At 54.8% G+C, this 17969-nt stretch overlaps 4 protein-coding genes across 4 annotated transcripts; 3 read left to right on the plus strand and 1 right to left on the minus strand.

The window, feature by feature from the left end:
* Nucleotides 1-1539: 1539 nt before the first annotated feature.
* On the plus strand, nt 1540-3324 carry CCM_04623 (acid phosphatase (PhoG); the record flags this gene model as incomplete). Its single annotated transcript, XM_006669770.1, has 4 exons — nt 1540-1676; nt 1754-2744; nt 2800-3155; nt 3210-3324. 4 exons carry the CDS (start codon nt 1540-1542, stop codon nt 3322-3324), a joined length of 1599 nt encoding a protein of 532 aa, XP_006669833.1.
* Nucleotides 3325-4924: 1600 nt separating this feature from the next.
* CCM_04624 (glucosamine-6-phosphate deaminase) lies at nt 4925-6163 on the minus strand (the record flags this gene model as incomplete). Its single annotated transcript, XM_006669771.1, has 3 exons — nt 4925-5242; nt 5308-5886; nt 5984-6163. The coding sequence occupies 3 exons, from the start codon at nt 6161-6163 to the stop codon at nt 4925-4927; spliced, it is 1077 nt and encodes a 358-aa protein (XP_006669834.1).
* Nucleotides 6164-8812: 2649 nt separating this feature from the next.
* On the plus strand, nt 8813-12174 carry CCM_04625 (hexokinase-1; the record flags this gene model as incomplete). Its single annotated transcript, XM_006669772.1, has 7 exons — nt 8813-8840; nt 9209-9234; nt 9638-9767; nt 9830-9960; nt 10367-11046; nt 11101-11673; nt 11724-12174. The coding sequence occupies 7 exons, from the start codon at nt 8813-8815 to the stop codon at nt 12172-12174; spliced, it is 2019 nt and encodes a 672-aa protein (XP_006669835.1).
* Nucleotides 12175-12818: 644 nt separating this feature from the next.
* CCM_04626 (VHS domain protein) lies at nt 12819-14470 on the plus strand (the record flags this gene model as incomplete). The annotated part of the gene is made up of 5 exons (XM_006669773.1): nt 12819-12830; nt 12905-13358; nt 13418-13857; nt 13946-14105; nt 14190-14470. The coding sequence occupies 5 exons, from the start codon at nt 12819-12821 to the stop codon at nt 14468-14470; spliced, it is 1347 nt and encodes a 448-aa protein (XP_006669836.1).
* Nucleotides 14471-17969: the final 3499 nt, after the last annotated feature.

A 17969-nucleotide genomic window follows, 5' to 3' on the forward strand; every position in this document is an offset into this window, starting at 1 on the left:
TCCCGGGGGAGCGGATGGCCCAAACAGATTCAGACGAAAGGGACATTCAGTCATGGCATTGGAAAGGGATTCCAATGTAAGACGGTAAATGACGTGCAAAAGGCCCCCTTTTCGCTCTCTTTTCCCCTTTTTGGGTGGACTTTGTTGACATATCTCGAGTCGTGTTGATGCCTGGACCTAGACGATTTCGCATTATGGGGCGGCGGGGGAGCCGGTTCGCAGCTGTTTTCCAGGTACCTACTAGTAGGAGGTACCTACAAGTTGTTGCTCTTTGCCTGCAGTGGCCATCGTTTACCGGGAGCTAAGGTTGGTACCTGCGTTCCTTGAGCGAGAAGGGATCTCTGAATAAGGTTTCTGACAGATGCTTTTCCTTTCTTTTTTTTTTCGCTAGTACTTGTTCCAGAATCCTCCTCTTTTTGACATGGGTATAGCTAGACGCGATAGCCATGGCATGCAAGAGCACTGGAAATAAAATTTCTGTCAGAAAATCATCATCACAGTGCATCCCAGACCCGCAAGGTACATGGATGGGGCACTCAGGCGGCTGGAGACGGACTCCCAGGCGGCCAGATTGCCAAGTGGAGGGAGACAACACTGGGAGACAACACTTGCTTATCTACAAATTAGTCGCTGAATGATTGCATGTTCTTGGGACAGCAGCTCGGTAGGAACAAAGGCTTTCTTTGTTCTATTTTCCTGCTTTTTTCTTGTTCACTTTCTCTTTCGTCACGTTTTTATCGCGATTCTTCCATCTGCGCCACGGCCTGCGCGGAAAATATCACAATTGTCATCCTGTATTTTTACAGCGAGGGTTAGTGGACAGAGGCCTTTTTTTTGGCGGTGCGAGTGGGGCGTTCCCTGACTTCTACGGGGCTTTCTGGACTTCATTGACCCCACAAACTGGTCGACGGTTGGCTGGCCTGGCCGGAGTGGTTTGCCAGGGCGCGCAGCAGGCGGCGCTGCTAACTAAAGCCTGCAACAACCTTGCCGAAACCTCGTGGTCTGCTGCTTTGCTGTTTTTTTTTCTTTCACCCTTGACCTCTTTGCCTTTTGTCCCCTCTTCTCTCCTCGTGCTAACTAACTCAACTCAGCTACCCATCGCCAGGTCGTCCGCCTTGCAGCATCTCCTCCACACTCTAGCCTGTCTCGCAACACTGGCGGCATCGCACCACCACCGAGCCGATCCTTGGTACCTTGTCACCTACGGAGCACCAGGTATCGACTAACTAACCTCGCTCGACCATTCCCACTACTGGCCGAGACATCCATCTTCAACAACCCATCATCACCTAACGCGCCGGCCTCAAAGTCGCAGAAGCTGTCGTCTGCCGCCCTTCCCTTCCCCGCCCGATCCTGTCCTCGACCTCACTCCCACGCGCCTCAATTACCAGCACGCGTAATACCCTCAGTGCCACCAATCGGCCCGACTAGGCTGTTGCCTCTCGTCGCCGCGACCACTAGACATCGCCTCACATCTGCGCTAGACGGACAGTCAGACTGTCCGATGTGCTGCTGACCGTGGCGACCTTCGACGATGCCATGGCTGCCTTCAACTCGATGCCGGTAATGAATGCCACCCCGGCACAAAACGACACAATCGCCATGAACCACGCCCGCCAGTCCATGACCATGGACGCTTTTGACCAGGACCTCAGCGGCTTCGACGAAGCCCTCATGTACGTTCACCTGCCTCTGCCTCGTCCCGTCCCTTGCCGCCAGCCTGGCCCTGCAACCACGCTGTGCCCGCCAGCAGTCGGCACCATCCCGTGACCAATGACTACCTCAGTGCTCACCTCTCAAACAGTGATACCGGCCCCCTTCCCACGCTGCCCTTCACACCTTCTTATGACTTTGACAACTTTGCGACGACGTTCGAGGATCCCTTTTCTTACTCAACCCGCCAGTATGAGCCCACCCCCCATCAGGATATCCTCAACGAGGACGCTTCCCCGCAGGACCTTGACAATAAACTCCTCGGCTTCTCCGACCCTGTCATGAGCACCACAATTGTCGACGACTCTGGACAATTCGCCGACACGACCATGGCCGCCGAGCTCTACGGCATGTTCTTCGTAGCTGAGGATGTCTTTGGCGGTGAAACCACTGGCCGCCCGCTCGAGTTGACCTGCTACCGCCGCAACCTCTGGCAATGCGCCGGCCAGATTACCCTATCCCGCGCCATTTCTCACATCATCGATGAGCAAGGCCGTCAAGTCCCTCTAGTCGAGCTCTTCGCCTCCATCAATGCCATTGAATCGATCGAAGGCAAAGGCACGGAAATTATATCCATTCCATGGAAGAGCTCTAATCCGCAGGCTGGCGAGGACAGCAAAATCGCCACTGCCCCACCCAACGTCAACATAGACTTGTCCGCCGGCCAAGAGTTGGATGCCAACCGTGTGTCCATTCCTGTCTCGTGGAAGAGACTCCAGTTCAAACATGCAACCGCCAACAACGGGCGCAGAAAGGGCTTGCAGCAACATTATGTCGTCCAGATCAGTCTCCTCGGCAAGACTAAGAATGGAGAAACCATCAAGATTGCCGAAATCCAGTCTGGACCCGTCATCGTCCGCGGCCGTAGTCCTAGAAATTTTGACAGTAGAAAAGACGTGCCTCTGTCCGGAGACAAGAGACTGGAAAGGAAGAACACATCCAGCTCCGATGGAAACGCACTGAAAGTCGAAAGGGAGCACCTCCAGGCCGCCATGCAGAGATACCAGTCCATGCCCGGACCTGTAATAGCAGTAAGGCCCACCACATGAAGCTGCTCATCTTTGCACAGTTGCTAACCTGAGATAGAACCCCAACGATTGGGCAACTTCCCAGCCCGTGGCCCAGCCAAGGGAAAGTCCTCACCCGGCGAAACGAATGGCTCTGTCGCCAACCGTAAGCAAGCCACCAGTACCACCATGGAACCCTGATGCGCCACGAACAGCGTCCGGCCACCGCGGCTCCATGTCGCGGCCGCGCGAGGCCGGCGCGCCCATCAACCTGTCCCTCTCCGAGGACGAAAGAAGTCCCAACCGGTCAAGCGCCGAGCTGCAGAGCCCGAAGCTCGGTAAATCGCACCCAGCGGTCGGACAACACGCCGCCAGCAGCCCAACAGAGGAGGCGGACCCGTTATACGAGTACTTTCCGCTCAGTGTAGACGATTGGTGCGTTTTGTCCTGCATTTCATTGTCCGTTCGCGCTTGCTGACCAGATGATAGGATGCCGCCAGTAGACGCCGTGTACAGACCCCACGTAGTGCACCACACATATGAGCCCATCGAAATTTTCGAGGCCAAGCGCGGTAAAGCGAAGCGATACTTTTTGGCAGATTGAGATGAACGCGCACTCTGCCAACAAAACGAGATGATTATGCATCGATGACGACCCCTGTATCAATACCACATCGCAGCCGAGGAGGCAGTATTTGGCCGCAATACGCAGTGACATCACTCCCAACGCGTGGTGGGTCTGCGGCTGCTGCAATGTCCTCGTTCTCGAATGAGCATGCCAACCATTGTTGGATGATGAGTTGCTGCTTACTTCTTTTCCCGCTTTTATACCCAAGGGCCATCTGTTGTTGTTGATTTCCCTTCTTTCTCTTTCTCAGCAGCGTCATGTCTTATCGCCAAATTCGGTCAAGTGTTTGGGGGCGGCGGGCCCAATATATCAGCAGAATTGTACATACAACACCATATTTTTCTTCTTTGGTTGGGCTTTGGTATAGCGGGAGTGGTCGGCCACTGGTCATATATTGACGGCCTTGTTTGCGTATCAGGAAAGGAATATATACATTATTTCACCGCAATCAAGCAGGTCTGTCGATGGAGATGCATGTCAGCGAGACTGTCATAGTGGAGTTGCAATGTCCAAGTTGGAACTGAGAGTAACAAGGAGCCCGTGCTTGGTATATACACGACTCGTGTCTCCGATATAGGTATGTACGATTCCAAAGTCGGTTCATCCCTGGGCGGCCTTCCGCGGCCCTCCGTCGTACGGTCATCCAGAGAGCCAAGGCATACGTCTTTCCCCGCGGTGTCAGCTGTGCCAACCGTGCCAACCGTGCTACTCGTTTTATGTAAGGCAGACCCCTTTGGGAGGGGGTAGGGCCCTCGGGGACCAAAAGTTGATAAAAAAAACACACATCAAAGTCAAATTTCCCCCGTGGCCCCATGGGTAATGATGGATCACGCCTCTCCAGTCTTGCGGAGAAGAAAAGAGACAGAAAAAAGCAAAGCATTCCTTTTGCATGACGGTGACTCGCGGTGAGACAGAGGGAAACTTTGATAAGAGCATGAAATTGTTTTTTTTTTTCCCCGGGAACATTTTCTACGGCCACGGACCGCCCCCCTCCCCGCCGCCCGCCGCCCCTGGTTCCGCGTCGCACGTAACGTAGCCTCTCTCTCTCTCTCTCTCAGCCGCCCAATCATGCAATATCGCATGGCCTTGCATTGCAGCGGAAAAGAAGGACGACGACAACGGCAACGAAAATGATGGAATAAAAGTCGGGCTATGGAAAAGAGATGGAGAGGACAAGCGACACGATCTGTGCATAAGGAATTAAAGTTGTGCTGAACAGGTATGCATTTCAAAGGCGTTTTCTGGATGGTAGCATCGGGATGCAAGGGACGTGCTGGTAGACAAGTAAGTCAACCCGGCATCGTCCGGCACCTTGGCATCAGGAGTGAGTACATGTGAGGTGAGACAATTTAAAACGTGGTAAACGTGGTATCATAAGTATATTTTTGTAATACTATCAAGGCATTTCAAAACGTTCTAGACTCGGAAGGCGCAAAAGTAACCCAAGAAGAAATTTACACCATCAAGGACGGTAACCTATTTTTTTGGTTTAGTCTACAGGCAAGAACAAAATCCATAATCAAATCTTTCTCATCATGTCGTGAGAACTGATCCACGACCGCCTGTCAGCGCGAGTTCAGGCGGAGACTGCGTTGGCCTGCTTGGCGGCCTGCTGGTCGGGGTTGGGGGTCAGTCTTTGGTTGAGGGCCGGCTCCGGAATGCGGGAGGCCATGCGGTCCGGGATTAGCTCCGGGGACACGGAGCGGACGGGGTACTCGGTAGCCGGGGTAGCGCGGAGCAACTGCGAGGTGGTGGGCTGGGGCGCAAGAATAGTCGGGGAGGAGACGGTGTCGATGCGCGTCTCGGGGATCGGGCCGTTGCCGGTGCGGACCTTGGAGGGGAGGATCTGCTGGAAACCGGCCTCCTTGGCAACCTTTTCGATGCTCTTGAAGTACTGTTGTGGCATGTTAGCAGCAGGTTCGGACAAGTGTAAGCGAGTTGGCAAGGAGTTGGGTCTACCTTGACAGTCTTGACCTGGAGCTCGAGGGTGGCGTCCTCATCAGCGACAATCATGGGGTGCGGGTGCAGCTGAAGACTGGAGAGCGTCCACATGTGGTTGACGCCCTGCTCGATACATCGCTGAAGCGCGAGGGCCTTGCGCTGGCCGAGGATGATGACGACGACCTCGCGGGCCTCGAGGACAGTCTGGACGCCAACCGTCAAGGCCATTCGGGGCACCTTGTCCACGTCGTTGCCAAAGAAGCGCGAGTTGGCGAGGATGGTGTCGTAGGCGAGCGTCTTGACGCGGGTGCGGCTGGCGAGACTGGAACCGGGCTCGTTGAAGGCAATGTGGCCGTCCTCGCCGATGCCGGCGAGGAAGAGGTCGATGCCGCCGACGCGCTTGATGGCGTCCTCGTAGGCGACGCACTCGGCCTCGAGGCTGGGGGCGTTGCCGTTGAGGATGTGGACGTTGCTGGGGTGAACGTTGACGTGGGAGAAGAAGTTGTTCCACATGAAGGAGTGGTACGACTCGGGGTGGTCGCGCGGGATGCCGACGTACTCGTCCATGTTGAAGGTGACGACATTGTCAAACGAGATCTGGGGGTAGGAGTATACTTGTTAGAGATTGAAAACTGTGGGTTGAAGGTGTCGCGAAGCCTCGGTGTGTGGAAAGCTTTGCCAGCAAACAACCTACCTCGCCAGCCTTGTACTTTTGGACGAGGACTTTGTAAACGCCCAGAGGGCTGGAGCCGGTTGGCAGGCCGAGAACAAAGGGATTCTGGGCCGTGGGCTTGTAGGCGTTGATGCGGTCAATAATGTAGTTGGCCACATAGTTGCTGGTGGCCGCAGCGTCGTCGCGGATGATCAGTCTCATGATGACGTCGCGCTGTGCTGTAGTGGGGTGCAGTGGTGATCTGTGGTGGTTAGGTTGGCTGAAGGTCGAAGGGGCAGAGAACTGCGCAAAAGCACCGAGAAAAGAGCAAAGGAGGAAGAAGTAGTCACAGGACTTGATATGGGTACTGTTTCCAAAAACCGCGGTGCACAGAGGAGGGGGAAAAAAAGAAAAAGGGAAAGGGTTGGAAGTTGGAGAAGGAGCGACTAGTTGGTGTGAGTTGGAGACGGGTTTGCCTGACAGAGTTGCAACTCTGGGCAATGTAGCAGTTGGAGCTCGGTGCGGAGTGTACAAGCTGGGACAACCGCTGGAAAATAGCGTCTGTAGTACTGGAGCTAACTGCAACGGCGGCCGAAAATAACACCTCTAATGAGCTGACAACTTTATTACCTAGTACCTAGGTATGCTTAACAGTAGGCGAGCCACGAGGACGAGCAAAGTGGCGCCGCCGGGGGGTTGCAGTTGGTGGGCTGGCTCGGGGCCTTTGGTCCACGTAAAAAATAAAAAATAAAAATAAAAAAATAAAGCGCATCAGTTGACGGATTTGCTGTAAAACAGCGAGAGGAACCCTCAGATTCCCGGGCGCAGCAACACCACACACTCGGTCTTGCACCCGCCCGGAGTGCGCGGCGGCGGGCAACTCGACTCCACTGACATGCCACCTCCGGCTGGGACCCACTCTTTTTCGCCGGACATGGGAGTGTGGGGGATGGAACGTCACCGTACGGAACTCTTGGAACTCTGGTGCTGGGTGAGAATGAGTTGCTCCGCCCTTTTCCGCCGACCCTGGCTCCCTGGCCGCGCGCTCCCGGATCAGAACGTTGCCCTGGGGGCTTGGGCTGGGGAGGAGAGAGGGTGGGCGGCTTGGCTCGCTTATTGGGCAATTGGGGTTGCCCCGTGGCCAGCAAGCACCCGACGGCATTGTCGCGGTCGAACGACGCGGGCGCAAACTAGGAACGACTAGGAACGAACATGCAGGTGATGGCGGCTCTTTGATGGCGCAAACGGTGCATTGTTTCTGGGGAGCATCCTCGGGCCAGTTGTTTGACAGAACTGTAGCCCAAGTGGACATGAAGAGAATGTCAGCCTTGTCCATATGCCCGATAAGCTTCTAACTTCAAACGAGGGACGGCAGAAGAAATTGAGGGAAACAAAGGCACGTTGAGCTACCCCATGGTTGCAATAGACTGGGGTCGATCCCGATACAACCTCGGCCAGCCTGCAACGAAAACAGCGAGCTTGACCGAGATGCCTCTTCCGCATCGGCACATCCAGATGGAATGGACGAGGTGTTTTTTTTTTCTTCAAAGGCGGGCCGTCGAGGTGAGCATGGTGGCAATCTCGGTGACATGCGACGGGCGTAGATCCTAGTCTAGATGCAGGAGTTGGAGATTGCGCCGAGACGAAAACAAGCCGTTTGGTCATGTCGTGGTAACCATGACTCCTTGAAGCGATTAGGCGAGTAAAAAACTTTGAGACGAAACAGCTCGTGTCGTGGAAGCACATGGTTTATATCGGAAGCAACATGTCAACTCTCGGCGCAGTCATGCATGAAATAAGCGAAGAAATAATTTAGCTGAGCCAGGAGGACATGCAATTAATATACGCTGCAAAAGATCCGACAAATATGCCCAAAATAGAAGCAAAAGCAGCTGAGCCCCATGTCGGTGGTGCAGCTAGACACGTAGTTGCGTCGCTATTATCCGTAGTCAAGTTGTACAGATTAGATTCAGAGCGCAGAGTAGAGTTGCGCCTTGGTATGAATGGAGGACTGCATAGTCAAATACATGATACGTTAAAAATGCGTGATATTTTCTCAGAGCTATTTTCTGTCGAGTTTGATTACTCGTGTCCTGCCAACTCGCGAGAGGACATGTTTGTAATGACAGGACGCAGTCATGACAGGACACAGCCATGACAGGGCCGGTTGCAGGCAGCCTAGTGGCGCCAAGCAAGATGGCAGCCGCCATCTGGTCAAGATGACACGAGATGGAAACGGTGATGGCGCCGCAGGGGGGGGCGATAGCAGCCGTCTACTACATACAGGGGGGGGTTCGTTGAAGAAGTAACACAAGTTTTTCCGTCCAGTCAAGAGACGCGGACCGCCACACTGGTTTGGTGAGTGTTTGTTATAATAATGACACGAAGAAGATGAGGTGAAACCAGCTTGGGGAAAAGCCACGGCGGCCCCCACGTAGTATTCTGGGAGGGGGTTTCTTATTTTTGTGCTTGAATTTTGCGTGCAATATCAGATGATGCGCTAGTCAAGGTAACTAGCCCACGAGGGCATCCCAAACATCAGTTGACAGAAAAAAAAAACAGTTTAGGCCCCAAAATAACACCGAATGGAAGGCTCCCGGCTGGATGCCTACATATGATGCGCGGCTCCCGCTGGAGAGGAACTGGGGCGTGGGGAGATGCTGGGTTGTATCATGGCAAAGTAGCATCGGGATTGGCGTTGACGAATTGTGGAGGGGAGGATGCGGTGGCAGGGCTGCTGGGGCTGCTGGGGCTGCTGTTTTTGGGGGCTGCAGAGATGTGGTGTTGCCTGGTTGGTGGTTGGTTGTTTTTAACAAGACAAGTGTGCAGATTACAGATTACAGATTACAGATTACAGGGTAACCAGGGGATATGTCATCAGGCAACCACGTTGTCTACAGTGGGTTGGACAAACGTTATACCAGCCTCTTTCAGGTGCCCTACTAAACGTGCGACTCCGCCTCGCCTAGCGCCGCATGGCCATTTCCCCCAGGCGCTGAAATCCAAGACTGACAGGCAGAAACAGGTACCCCGGCCGCCTTGTGTAAAACCCCACGTCTTCACCCACCGCAACGTTACTTCCTCCAGCAAACCCCCAGCTTTTGCCTGTCCCTTCTTTCATGTCTCTCTTTTTCCACCATCCACTTACCCGTAAAAGAAAGAAAAAAATCCTTGCAATGCGGAGTCCATCAACACTCGCTCTGGGCGTCTGAAAGACCCGTCCCCCCCCCTCCCTGGTCCACTGGCGAAGCAGTGAGACGCGAGCAGTCGGGAAATTGGTCCTGTGGCTGCTGGTCTGTGGCGGATGTCGCCGCTGCCCACACAACCAAGCCACCAACCAAACCCATCACCACCCTAACTGCACATCACCACCACTACACACTGCACACTACAAGCCAGCTCTTTCATGATCCTACGCAAATACGAGCCTCTTGCCAACCAACCAACTCGCTAGCGCCGCGCCCATATTAACAGTACCAGTACACTGTACGGATACACGCGAGCACAAAATCAAAACAATCCTTCTTGAATTGTTCCTTTTGAGCGTTGCACACCAGCTTCCTCCTCACGCACCCCCGTGCAAACACGCCCCCAGAACAACAAGTCATCGCCGGCATCACGTCTTACTCTCACCAACTCTCTCCGGATACGCCACCACTTCTTCTCTTACCCTTTCCGCCTCGGTCTCTCCCACAGTCTCCAGGAAACTCGTGCCACGCCCGTGGACGCCGCACACCAGGGCCACTCCCCTTCCCCACGACGGACCAGGGATACCGATACGCACACACACAAGGTGCAGCCCTCTCTCCGACCATTGTCCACGCCTGTACGACTCGGGGCTCCGCATTGCAATCGCCTCTGCGACGTTGGTTTGCCGACCCCAACTAGTTCCGCTAAACTGCAAAGAAGGGCCCTTTCTCTTTCCCTTCTCACCTGCCACCGGGCACCTCTCTTCCTCGCTAGGTACCAACCTTGTTCCGGCTTTTGCTCCCCTCGCCATCCAAGCCTTTCCGTCCCGGGTCAGAGTCCCTTGCAACCTCGAAAAAACGGCGGCCCGTTTCTTTGGTTGCCTAAAATCCCATGCCGCCGGCACCACTTCCTCTTCTTCTACTACCACCTCCTTACGCAACGCAACAACACACTCTGCTGGCCCTCCTCCATTAGGTCCTTTTGATATTTCCATCTCTCCGTCAACGACAGTCTACTTAGATTGCAACCCGGTCTAGTCGGCAACCAGCATACTCGGTATCATCTGGAACCTTGCTCTCACCTCCCACCGCGCTCACCTGCCTGCTTGCTACTTCGCCGTCACCTAGCACACGCCTCACCCGCTGCGCCAAACTAGCTCACCTTGACGTTACCACCACATGTCTCGAGCCGTCTAAACGCATCCAGCATCGTTCCATCTATCCACTTACACGCTAGCTTGATCGCAGCTTCATCTATATAACTCTTGCTTCCCCGGAGACCCGCCCTCCCGACCTGGACCCCTTCTCATTACATGGTATGCAGCCGCTCGTTTCTGCAATGGCCAACTTCAGGAAGACCTTCTTCGCCGCCATCGTCAAGAGCTTGCTTCGTGGCAAGTCTCTGATCCAGGCCATCATCGCCTATTGGATGCACCCCTCGGACTCCAATCATGATGTTGCGCCACAAAAGAGTCTCCAGGACTTTCTCAAGGACGCTGAAGCCTCTCTACTCGGCCCCGTTAGTGGCGATGGCCTTGTCAAACTTTCTGGTGACCTACGCAAACAATTCTTCGACAACTTCCAAGCCGACGGCGAGTCCATGCTGCCCTCTTACAGCCACCAACTACCAACTGGTCAAGAGCATGGCCAATATCTTGCCCTCGATGTCGGTGGCTCGACCCTCCGTGTTGCCCTGGTAAAGCTCTCAGGCCGCAGCGCTTCCGGTGCCGGCAGTGACTGTGATATTGTCAGCATGCAGGTCTTTCGAATTACCCGAGATATCAAGAACCTTGAGGGAATGGCCTTTTTCAACTGGATGGCCGCTAGGATAAAGGAAACTTTGTCGTCTAGCTTGAAGCAGGACAAAGTCACGGATAAGCCCATCCCTGTGGCTCTGGCCTGGAGTTTTCCCATTGAGTAAGTCTTAGCCGCCGTACCCGGCTCGTCATGTCCAATGCTAATCTTGTACAGACAAACGTCGCTCGGTGGTGGCAAGTTTGGCAGAATGGGCAAAGGGTTCCTCGCCGACGTTGGTCTTTTGGGACAGGATTTGGGCGACATCATCAAAAAGGCGAGTGAGAACGAGGGACTCAACGTTGAACTCCAGGTCATTGTCAATGACTCGAGCGCATGCCTGCTCTCGCGCGCCTACTCTCACCCTTCAACTCGATTCGGTCTCATTCTCGGTACTGGCGTCAATATTGCCGCCTACATGCCCGTTTCCACACTCGGCCGTGCCAAGTTTGGCGTCCGGCCGGCCGGCTGGTTTGACGAGGCCAGCCACGTCATTGTCAACACTGAGCTGGGCATGTTTGGCACGGATATCCTTCCTTTGACTCGGTGGGACGAGCTTCTTCTCAAGGATCACGCCAGGCCCGAGTTTCAGCCTCTCGAGTACCTGGTCAGCGGCATGTATCTTGGCGAGATTGTCCGCATCGCCATTGTTGAGGCGGTTGCGTCGGCCGGTCTTCTTGGAGGCGTACTTCCCGAGTCACTTACCACGAATTACACCCTCGGAACCGATACCATTTCCATGATTGGAAGGTATGTCAAGTCATATTCTCTTATGTTTTCTGATGCTAACCACAGTATAGTGATTCGACATCAGAGCTCACTGAAGCCATTAAGCTCTTTTCCGAACGTCACCCCTCCACGCACATCCCCACCACAGCTGACATGGCTGCCATTAAGGCGCTCGCTACTTTCGTCTCTGTTCGCTCCAGCGCTCTTGTTGCCACCTGCCTTTACACGCTCTGGGACGCTCGTCTCGAGGGCGAGAGAGACCTGGTCAAGACGCTCCCGGCAGACTCTCCTCTGCGCAAGCGGGTCGAAGAGGACATTGAGCTGGAGAAGACGACGGTCTCGTTCAACGGGAGTGTCATTGAAAACTTTCCCGGCTATCTCGAGAGCTGCCAGCGGTACATTACCGAACTGCTGCAGAGCAAGGGATACGCCAAGACTCGAAGCATCGAGCTCGTCATCGCCAAGGAGAGCTCGCTGATTGGAGCCGCCGTTGCTCTAGCATGCATCAACCCAGAGGCATAAATGTATTTACAAGACCTTGGGGTGATTTTGCACATACTGCCGCTGTCCTTATTTCGCCACTGTTTATATCTTATCTTTGTACTTTTTGGGATTTGGGATTTGTTTTCTACCAGGCATTGGGGTGTGCGACTCAGATGTCAGCACGCATAGAGGCGCAGGCTAGCATTGTTTGATTTTGTTTGACAAGGCGTACATTTGGGCTATTTCTACTTGAAGGGTCAGGAATACATGTTCCGCATTCTTCTTCTTTGTCCTCGCGATCTGTCACTGAACCGGCGTCTCCTCCGGGACGGGACTTCAGCGGCCCGTTGACAATGTGTGTAATTTGCCCAAATATGTTTCTAGTTGCCCTTATAACAAGCTTGTCAAATTTAATTTTTTTTAAAACACGTGTTTGCGCTCGTTTTCTGAAACCCGTTGCCGTCTTCACAAGCGACGGGATGAGCCCCCACCCCCTTCCAATTGGCGGGGCACAAGCGGGAACGCGGGGTGGTACCGGCGTCTCGAGCTCGTGACAGCTTCGGAGGGTCTCTCTCTCTCTTTGCCCATTACAACCACCGACGCTCTCCCACGAGCTGAGAGCTGGTTCCTTCCTCCCACCCAAAACCCCATCCTTCAGCGAAGCAATAAAGTCAGCCACAACCATGTTCCAAACAGTACGTTTGTCCCCCCCCTTGGCGCAGCGCGCGCGCGACCAAGACCAATCACTCTTTTGACAACCTGAACCCAGAAGAAACCCTATTCGGCCGTGACAGCCACGATTGAGAACCTGACGACGGAAGACTTCGCCGAGGACGACCTCTCGGGCATCGTCGAGCTGATCGAGGCCATTTCGCTGCAACCCGGGGGCCCGACCGAGGCGGCGCGCGCGATCCGCAAGAAGCTCAAGTACGGCAGCCCGCACCGGCAGCTGCGCGCGCTGGCGCTGCTCGACGGGCTGATGGAGAACGCGGGGCCGCGCTTCCAGCGCTCGTTTGCGGACGAGCCGCTGCTGGAGCGCCTGCGCGTGTGCGGCGCCCCGGCGACGACGACGGACGACCAGGCTGCCGTCCGCGACAAGTGCCGGGAGCTGTTTGCGCAGTGGCGCCGCTACGCGGGCACGCCCGGCATGGAGAAGATCGCGCGGCTGCACAAGGTAAAAAAAAAGATCCAACAAAACAAGTGGTGGTGGTTCTGGCGAGAGAGTACGAGGCTGACGAAAAACCCCCGGGTGGAAACGAATAGGAAACACCGAGACGAAAAGTACCCGTCACGCAGGAACAGTCCAAGGTCATCCGCGAAACCGAGGCGAATCCCTTTGGAGACGACGAAGAAGAGGAAGCCACCCGCCGCGCCGCCGCCGCCGCTGCCGCATCCTCCCCCAGCGAATCCTCCTCCCACAAGCACGCCCGGACCGCCTCTCTCGGCGGCGGCGGCGGCTTCTTCTCCTCCTCCCGCAGCAGCAAAGACTCGACAGCGGGCAGGAAAAAAAGCAGCAGCGGCAAGCGGGGCGGCCGCCGGTTCAACCTCGAAGCCGAAAAGGAGCAAATCTACGCCGTCATCGCCGACGCCTCGCTGGCGAGCGCCGAGCTGCTCCAGGGCCTGCAGAGCGTGGACCGCGAGCGCGAGCGCGTCTCGGCCAACCAGGCGACTGTGCAGCGCTTCGAGGCGTGCAAGCAGCTGCGGCGGCGCGTGTTGCGTTATGTACGTTTATATATATACATGGATTTGGGAGGGACGGGCAAGTGGGAAAAAAAGATGCTAACGACGGTTGACCTGTCGAATGTTATAGATTCCAAACGTCGTCGGACACGAAGCGCTGCTCAAGTCCCTGCTAGCCGCCAACGATATGCTCGTGCACGCGCTCATGACGTTTGAGCAGCTCGACCACTCCATTGACGCCGACAGCGACTCGGACGACGAGATTGCCGAGCAGGCGCATCTCTACCACAGTAAGTTATTTCCCCCTCCCCTCCCCGCTTCTCTCTCCATTGCCCGTCTCCCCCTCGTCACAGTCTAACATGGTAACTACACAGTGGTCAGCGGACACAAAGGCAACGACCCGGCCACCCACGACCTGCCCGCCGCCGTGGACCGGCTCACCGTCAACAAGCCCGACGCCACCACGGCGCGCACACCACCACCACCACGGCCGCCGGCCATCTCGCCCAAGGCGCCGCGCCGACCGACCGTGGTCGCGCCGGGCGATGACTTGGAGAGCGCGTCCGAAGACGAGGACGAGGATGACGATCCGTTTGGGGACAGCCACGTTGTCGGCACGCCGGCTGCGGTGGAGAGGCACGAGCCGCGCTGGTGAGATGGGGGGAGGGGATTCCCGCCGCCGCGAAAAGCAACCAGTCCCGCGGGTCGGCAGGCCGCCCGCCCATTGGGAGCTTGTTCAGGAGAGGGAAGAGGTTGGGGCACTTTGTTTCGCAAGGGGACGACCATGCGAGGCCGTTGCTAAGAAAGTGCGCTGTGCCTTTACGTGAGCATGGATGTCATGGCTTTGTTATTGCTCGCAGTTGTAATGGGCATGTCACGAGGCCCGTCTCAAATCATATAATGGCAAAAGAAAAAACGTATATACCACATTGTTTTTGCCGTACTACACCTCGCAACAATTCGGCACGCAGATCAACTCCCCAAGCACACACAAAGCTCTAAATGCATAGAGAGAGAGAGTTCAAGCAGGGGATATGCGTGAGGGTGTAAAAGTCGGCTGCACCGCGGACATGTCGTGCGTTTTGCAGCTTGCCAGTTACCCCCCTCCCCCTCCCCTTTGGTGCGTTTCGTTTCTTGTGATGCCTACTCCCTTCCCTGCCTGTCAAAACGAGTTCCGGACGCGGGCTGGTATTCCGAGGCCCCCCCGTGCCTGATGCGCTGCATACGTCTCTAAACAAAAAATGGTCCTTTCGCTCCCTGCAACACCGGGTAGTTTCTGCTTGTTTCCCCTGACTATTCACGTCCCTTTTTATTTTCCTTTCGACATGTAGTATTCTTGCTGCGTGTATACTGATACAGTCTAGTGCTCTCCATATGATCAAGACACCACCACGACTCTTCTCACCCCGGCGAGAACCAAAGTATGATTCAAAGCATGCATGGTTATTTTCCCGTCAAAATAACGGGCCTTTTCATTCAGCACCTGCAGCAAGGGTGCCCCTTGTCTTCCTACCAAGTCGGTTCCCAGCCTCGTCCACCTCCACAACATGGCAACACGATACGACACTGCCGCACGGCACAGACGTTGAAACGGATAATCGGCTGCGGGGTGAAGCAGCGAATGAGAGCGGGATCCGAGAGGTCTAGATAAAATGCAAGTGACGATATTGTCCTGGTAGCCACTTTGTACCCATAGTTCTCTGGGGACACTGCTTCCTCTTCAGCTCATGGCAACATAGCTGGGGCTGTCTCCCGCCCTTGGCACTGAGTATGTCGGATCATTGTGCCTCTAGAATATGCCGCGCAACAGGCCAGATACCGACGGCAACACCCGCTCTCCCGGGGTGAAACAGCAACGGCACCACAGACTCGGCATCGTCCCCCTCACCGACCTCGAATGTACTTCGTCATCGTTCGTTCATTGGAATCTAGGTTTAGTATCTCTATCCCAGTCCCAGAGGATCCGACGATCCCCTCTAAAACCAACGACTGAGCGAGAACGAAAACTCGCCATGTGGCGTCTGGCGTTCAGTTCAGTCACAGCTTGGGGGATGTTGCGCCACGCCCTGGGTTAATGCGATGCGATGCACGACGTACATGACGATTGCAGACGACGCTCGCCACCAGAGACCACTCTTTTACCAAAATAATCCCTGTCGATGCATTGCAGATCGTGAAACGAGCAGGTCCTCCCCCGGCCTCCGCCTCTCACCCTCTCCCTTCAAAGTTTTGACAATACGATCGATTTGACTGGCAGTCGTTCATGTATGCCAAGTGCCGCAAGGTGCATGCCGCTGGAATGAGCCGTCCCGATATGGTGAGAATGTACTGCCAACCCTGCCTCGCAGCCGCGGAACGGCACTGTACAGAGGATTCCTGTCGGTCGTCGTCAAATGCTGTTGAATTGATTGCAGCCCCCTGAGTTCAATACCACCAACATCCCTCTTCTAGAGAAAATGTAGCATTGGCAGAAATAATCACTTTCGACGTAAGAGAGGCCACTCGAAGACAAGAATATCCGGGAAGCACCCCTGCGCCCCTTTCTTTGCCTGCCCCGTCCGGCGGTCGAGTTCGCAGCTACGGATGCCACCCGTAAGCCCAGTCGTAGATCCTAGGTCAGTGATTCGCGGAACGATGCCTATCCTGGTTTTTCAAACTGAAAAAAAAGGGACGCTAGTCGCGAATCAAGGCAGGGCTTGGTGGACGCGCGCCGGGATGTTCGCTCTTGGGTTCGCATGTAAACAAAAATACAGCGTCCGTCGGATTTCGCAGAGTATTCCGTCAGATAGAATCCCTGTCTCGCTTCGGCGCTGTCGCCCTGTCAAAAACACTGCAAAGGTCGAAGTGCGTTGCATCACTCGTGCTGGTCAGTCTGCAGGTTGCAACTCTCAACGTGTTCTCGCCGGCTGCTTTCCGGCGCCAAATAAACTTTCAAGGACAGCCTCGCAGAAAGATGATGCCAGTCGGGTGCTTTTCTCGTCATCCCTGTCAAGGGGCTGTGAGGCACTCAGTATCGGTAAATAGATTCAATGCCATCGAACCGGGTTTGGCATCATCTCCGCGCAGCTGGGCCGTGTGTGAAGCACGTCCGGCATATCGTGGAGGTCAGTCACACCACATCCCTTCCTCAAGTATTCTACCAGGATCTCAAGCTTTGCCGAGACAGTACAAGGTGCATTGTCGTGTTTATATGCTTGTTATAGTTACCCTGGAACCTTTCAACTGTTGAGGACGTTGACCTACCCTAAGGTACTTTGAACATTCCAGAAATTACTTCACATCACTCCAGACAAAACCACAACTGCCGTCAGTAGTAGGGGGCGTTGCATGGTGGTGAAAGAGTGATGAAAAGCAATCTCTAGCGTTGCGCTGCCACGGAGCTCACCGGCACTGGCTTCAAGTGGTTGTCCTCAAAAAGCGTGTAACCAAGGTAAAGCCGCTGATCATTCGCCTCGCGTTGCGCGCCACGTTGCCTACATTTTAACCGATGATGGCTTACGGTAGGTAGACTCGTATACTCTTGCGTGGTATACTGACTAGGAATATCAACTCCTTCGTGTGTACAGATTCACAACGAAGTTGTCGAATGGAAACAAGTTGGTCCTGGACAAGGCGATCAAAAATTCTTCCTTTGTAGTGAGCTCCATCCTGGAGTTAAAAACTTATCCCAGGCAGCAATACTCTCTCTCGAGGCAAGATTTCGTGCGCTGCAAGCGTAGTAAAAGTACTGCGTAGTAGTTTTGCCCTTCCTTTACAATCCTCACTAGCTGTCGTTCAAGTCGCCATGGACCAAGCCGTGCCGTAAGCATGTCACCGCAATCGCGTACGTATTCCCTCACGTCGTTTTCTCCACCGAGATAGACATAGGAAGACTGCAGGTTTCAAAATGGAGATTCGTCGGGTTTGGGACGGTTGCCAAGCTCGGCCCGGTTTGAATTCCTCGACGCCGCCTTGGTAGACTTCTTCAGGGTGCCCCGAGAAACACTGCCACTGCGATTGCAACCAGGCTAACTGGTTGCCTTCTAATTGTTTCACGTTTCTTCACGCCGTATATGTCCTCGTGTCGCTGCTGGTCTGGGGAGTTATCCGCGATGGTGGGTTGAATTGTTTATGCACTGTATTGCAACTAGCCTCAGTTTTGCAATGCTGCTGAC

Source organism: Cordyceps militaris (genome assembly GCF_000225605.1).
Source record: "Cordyceps militaris CM01 unplaced genomic scaffold CCM_S00003, whole genome shotgun sequence".
Lineage (NCBI taxonomy): Eukaryota > Fungi > Ascomycota > Sordariomycetes > Hypocreales > Cordycipitaceae > Cordyceps > Cordyceps militaris.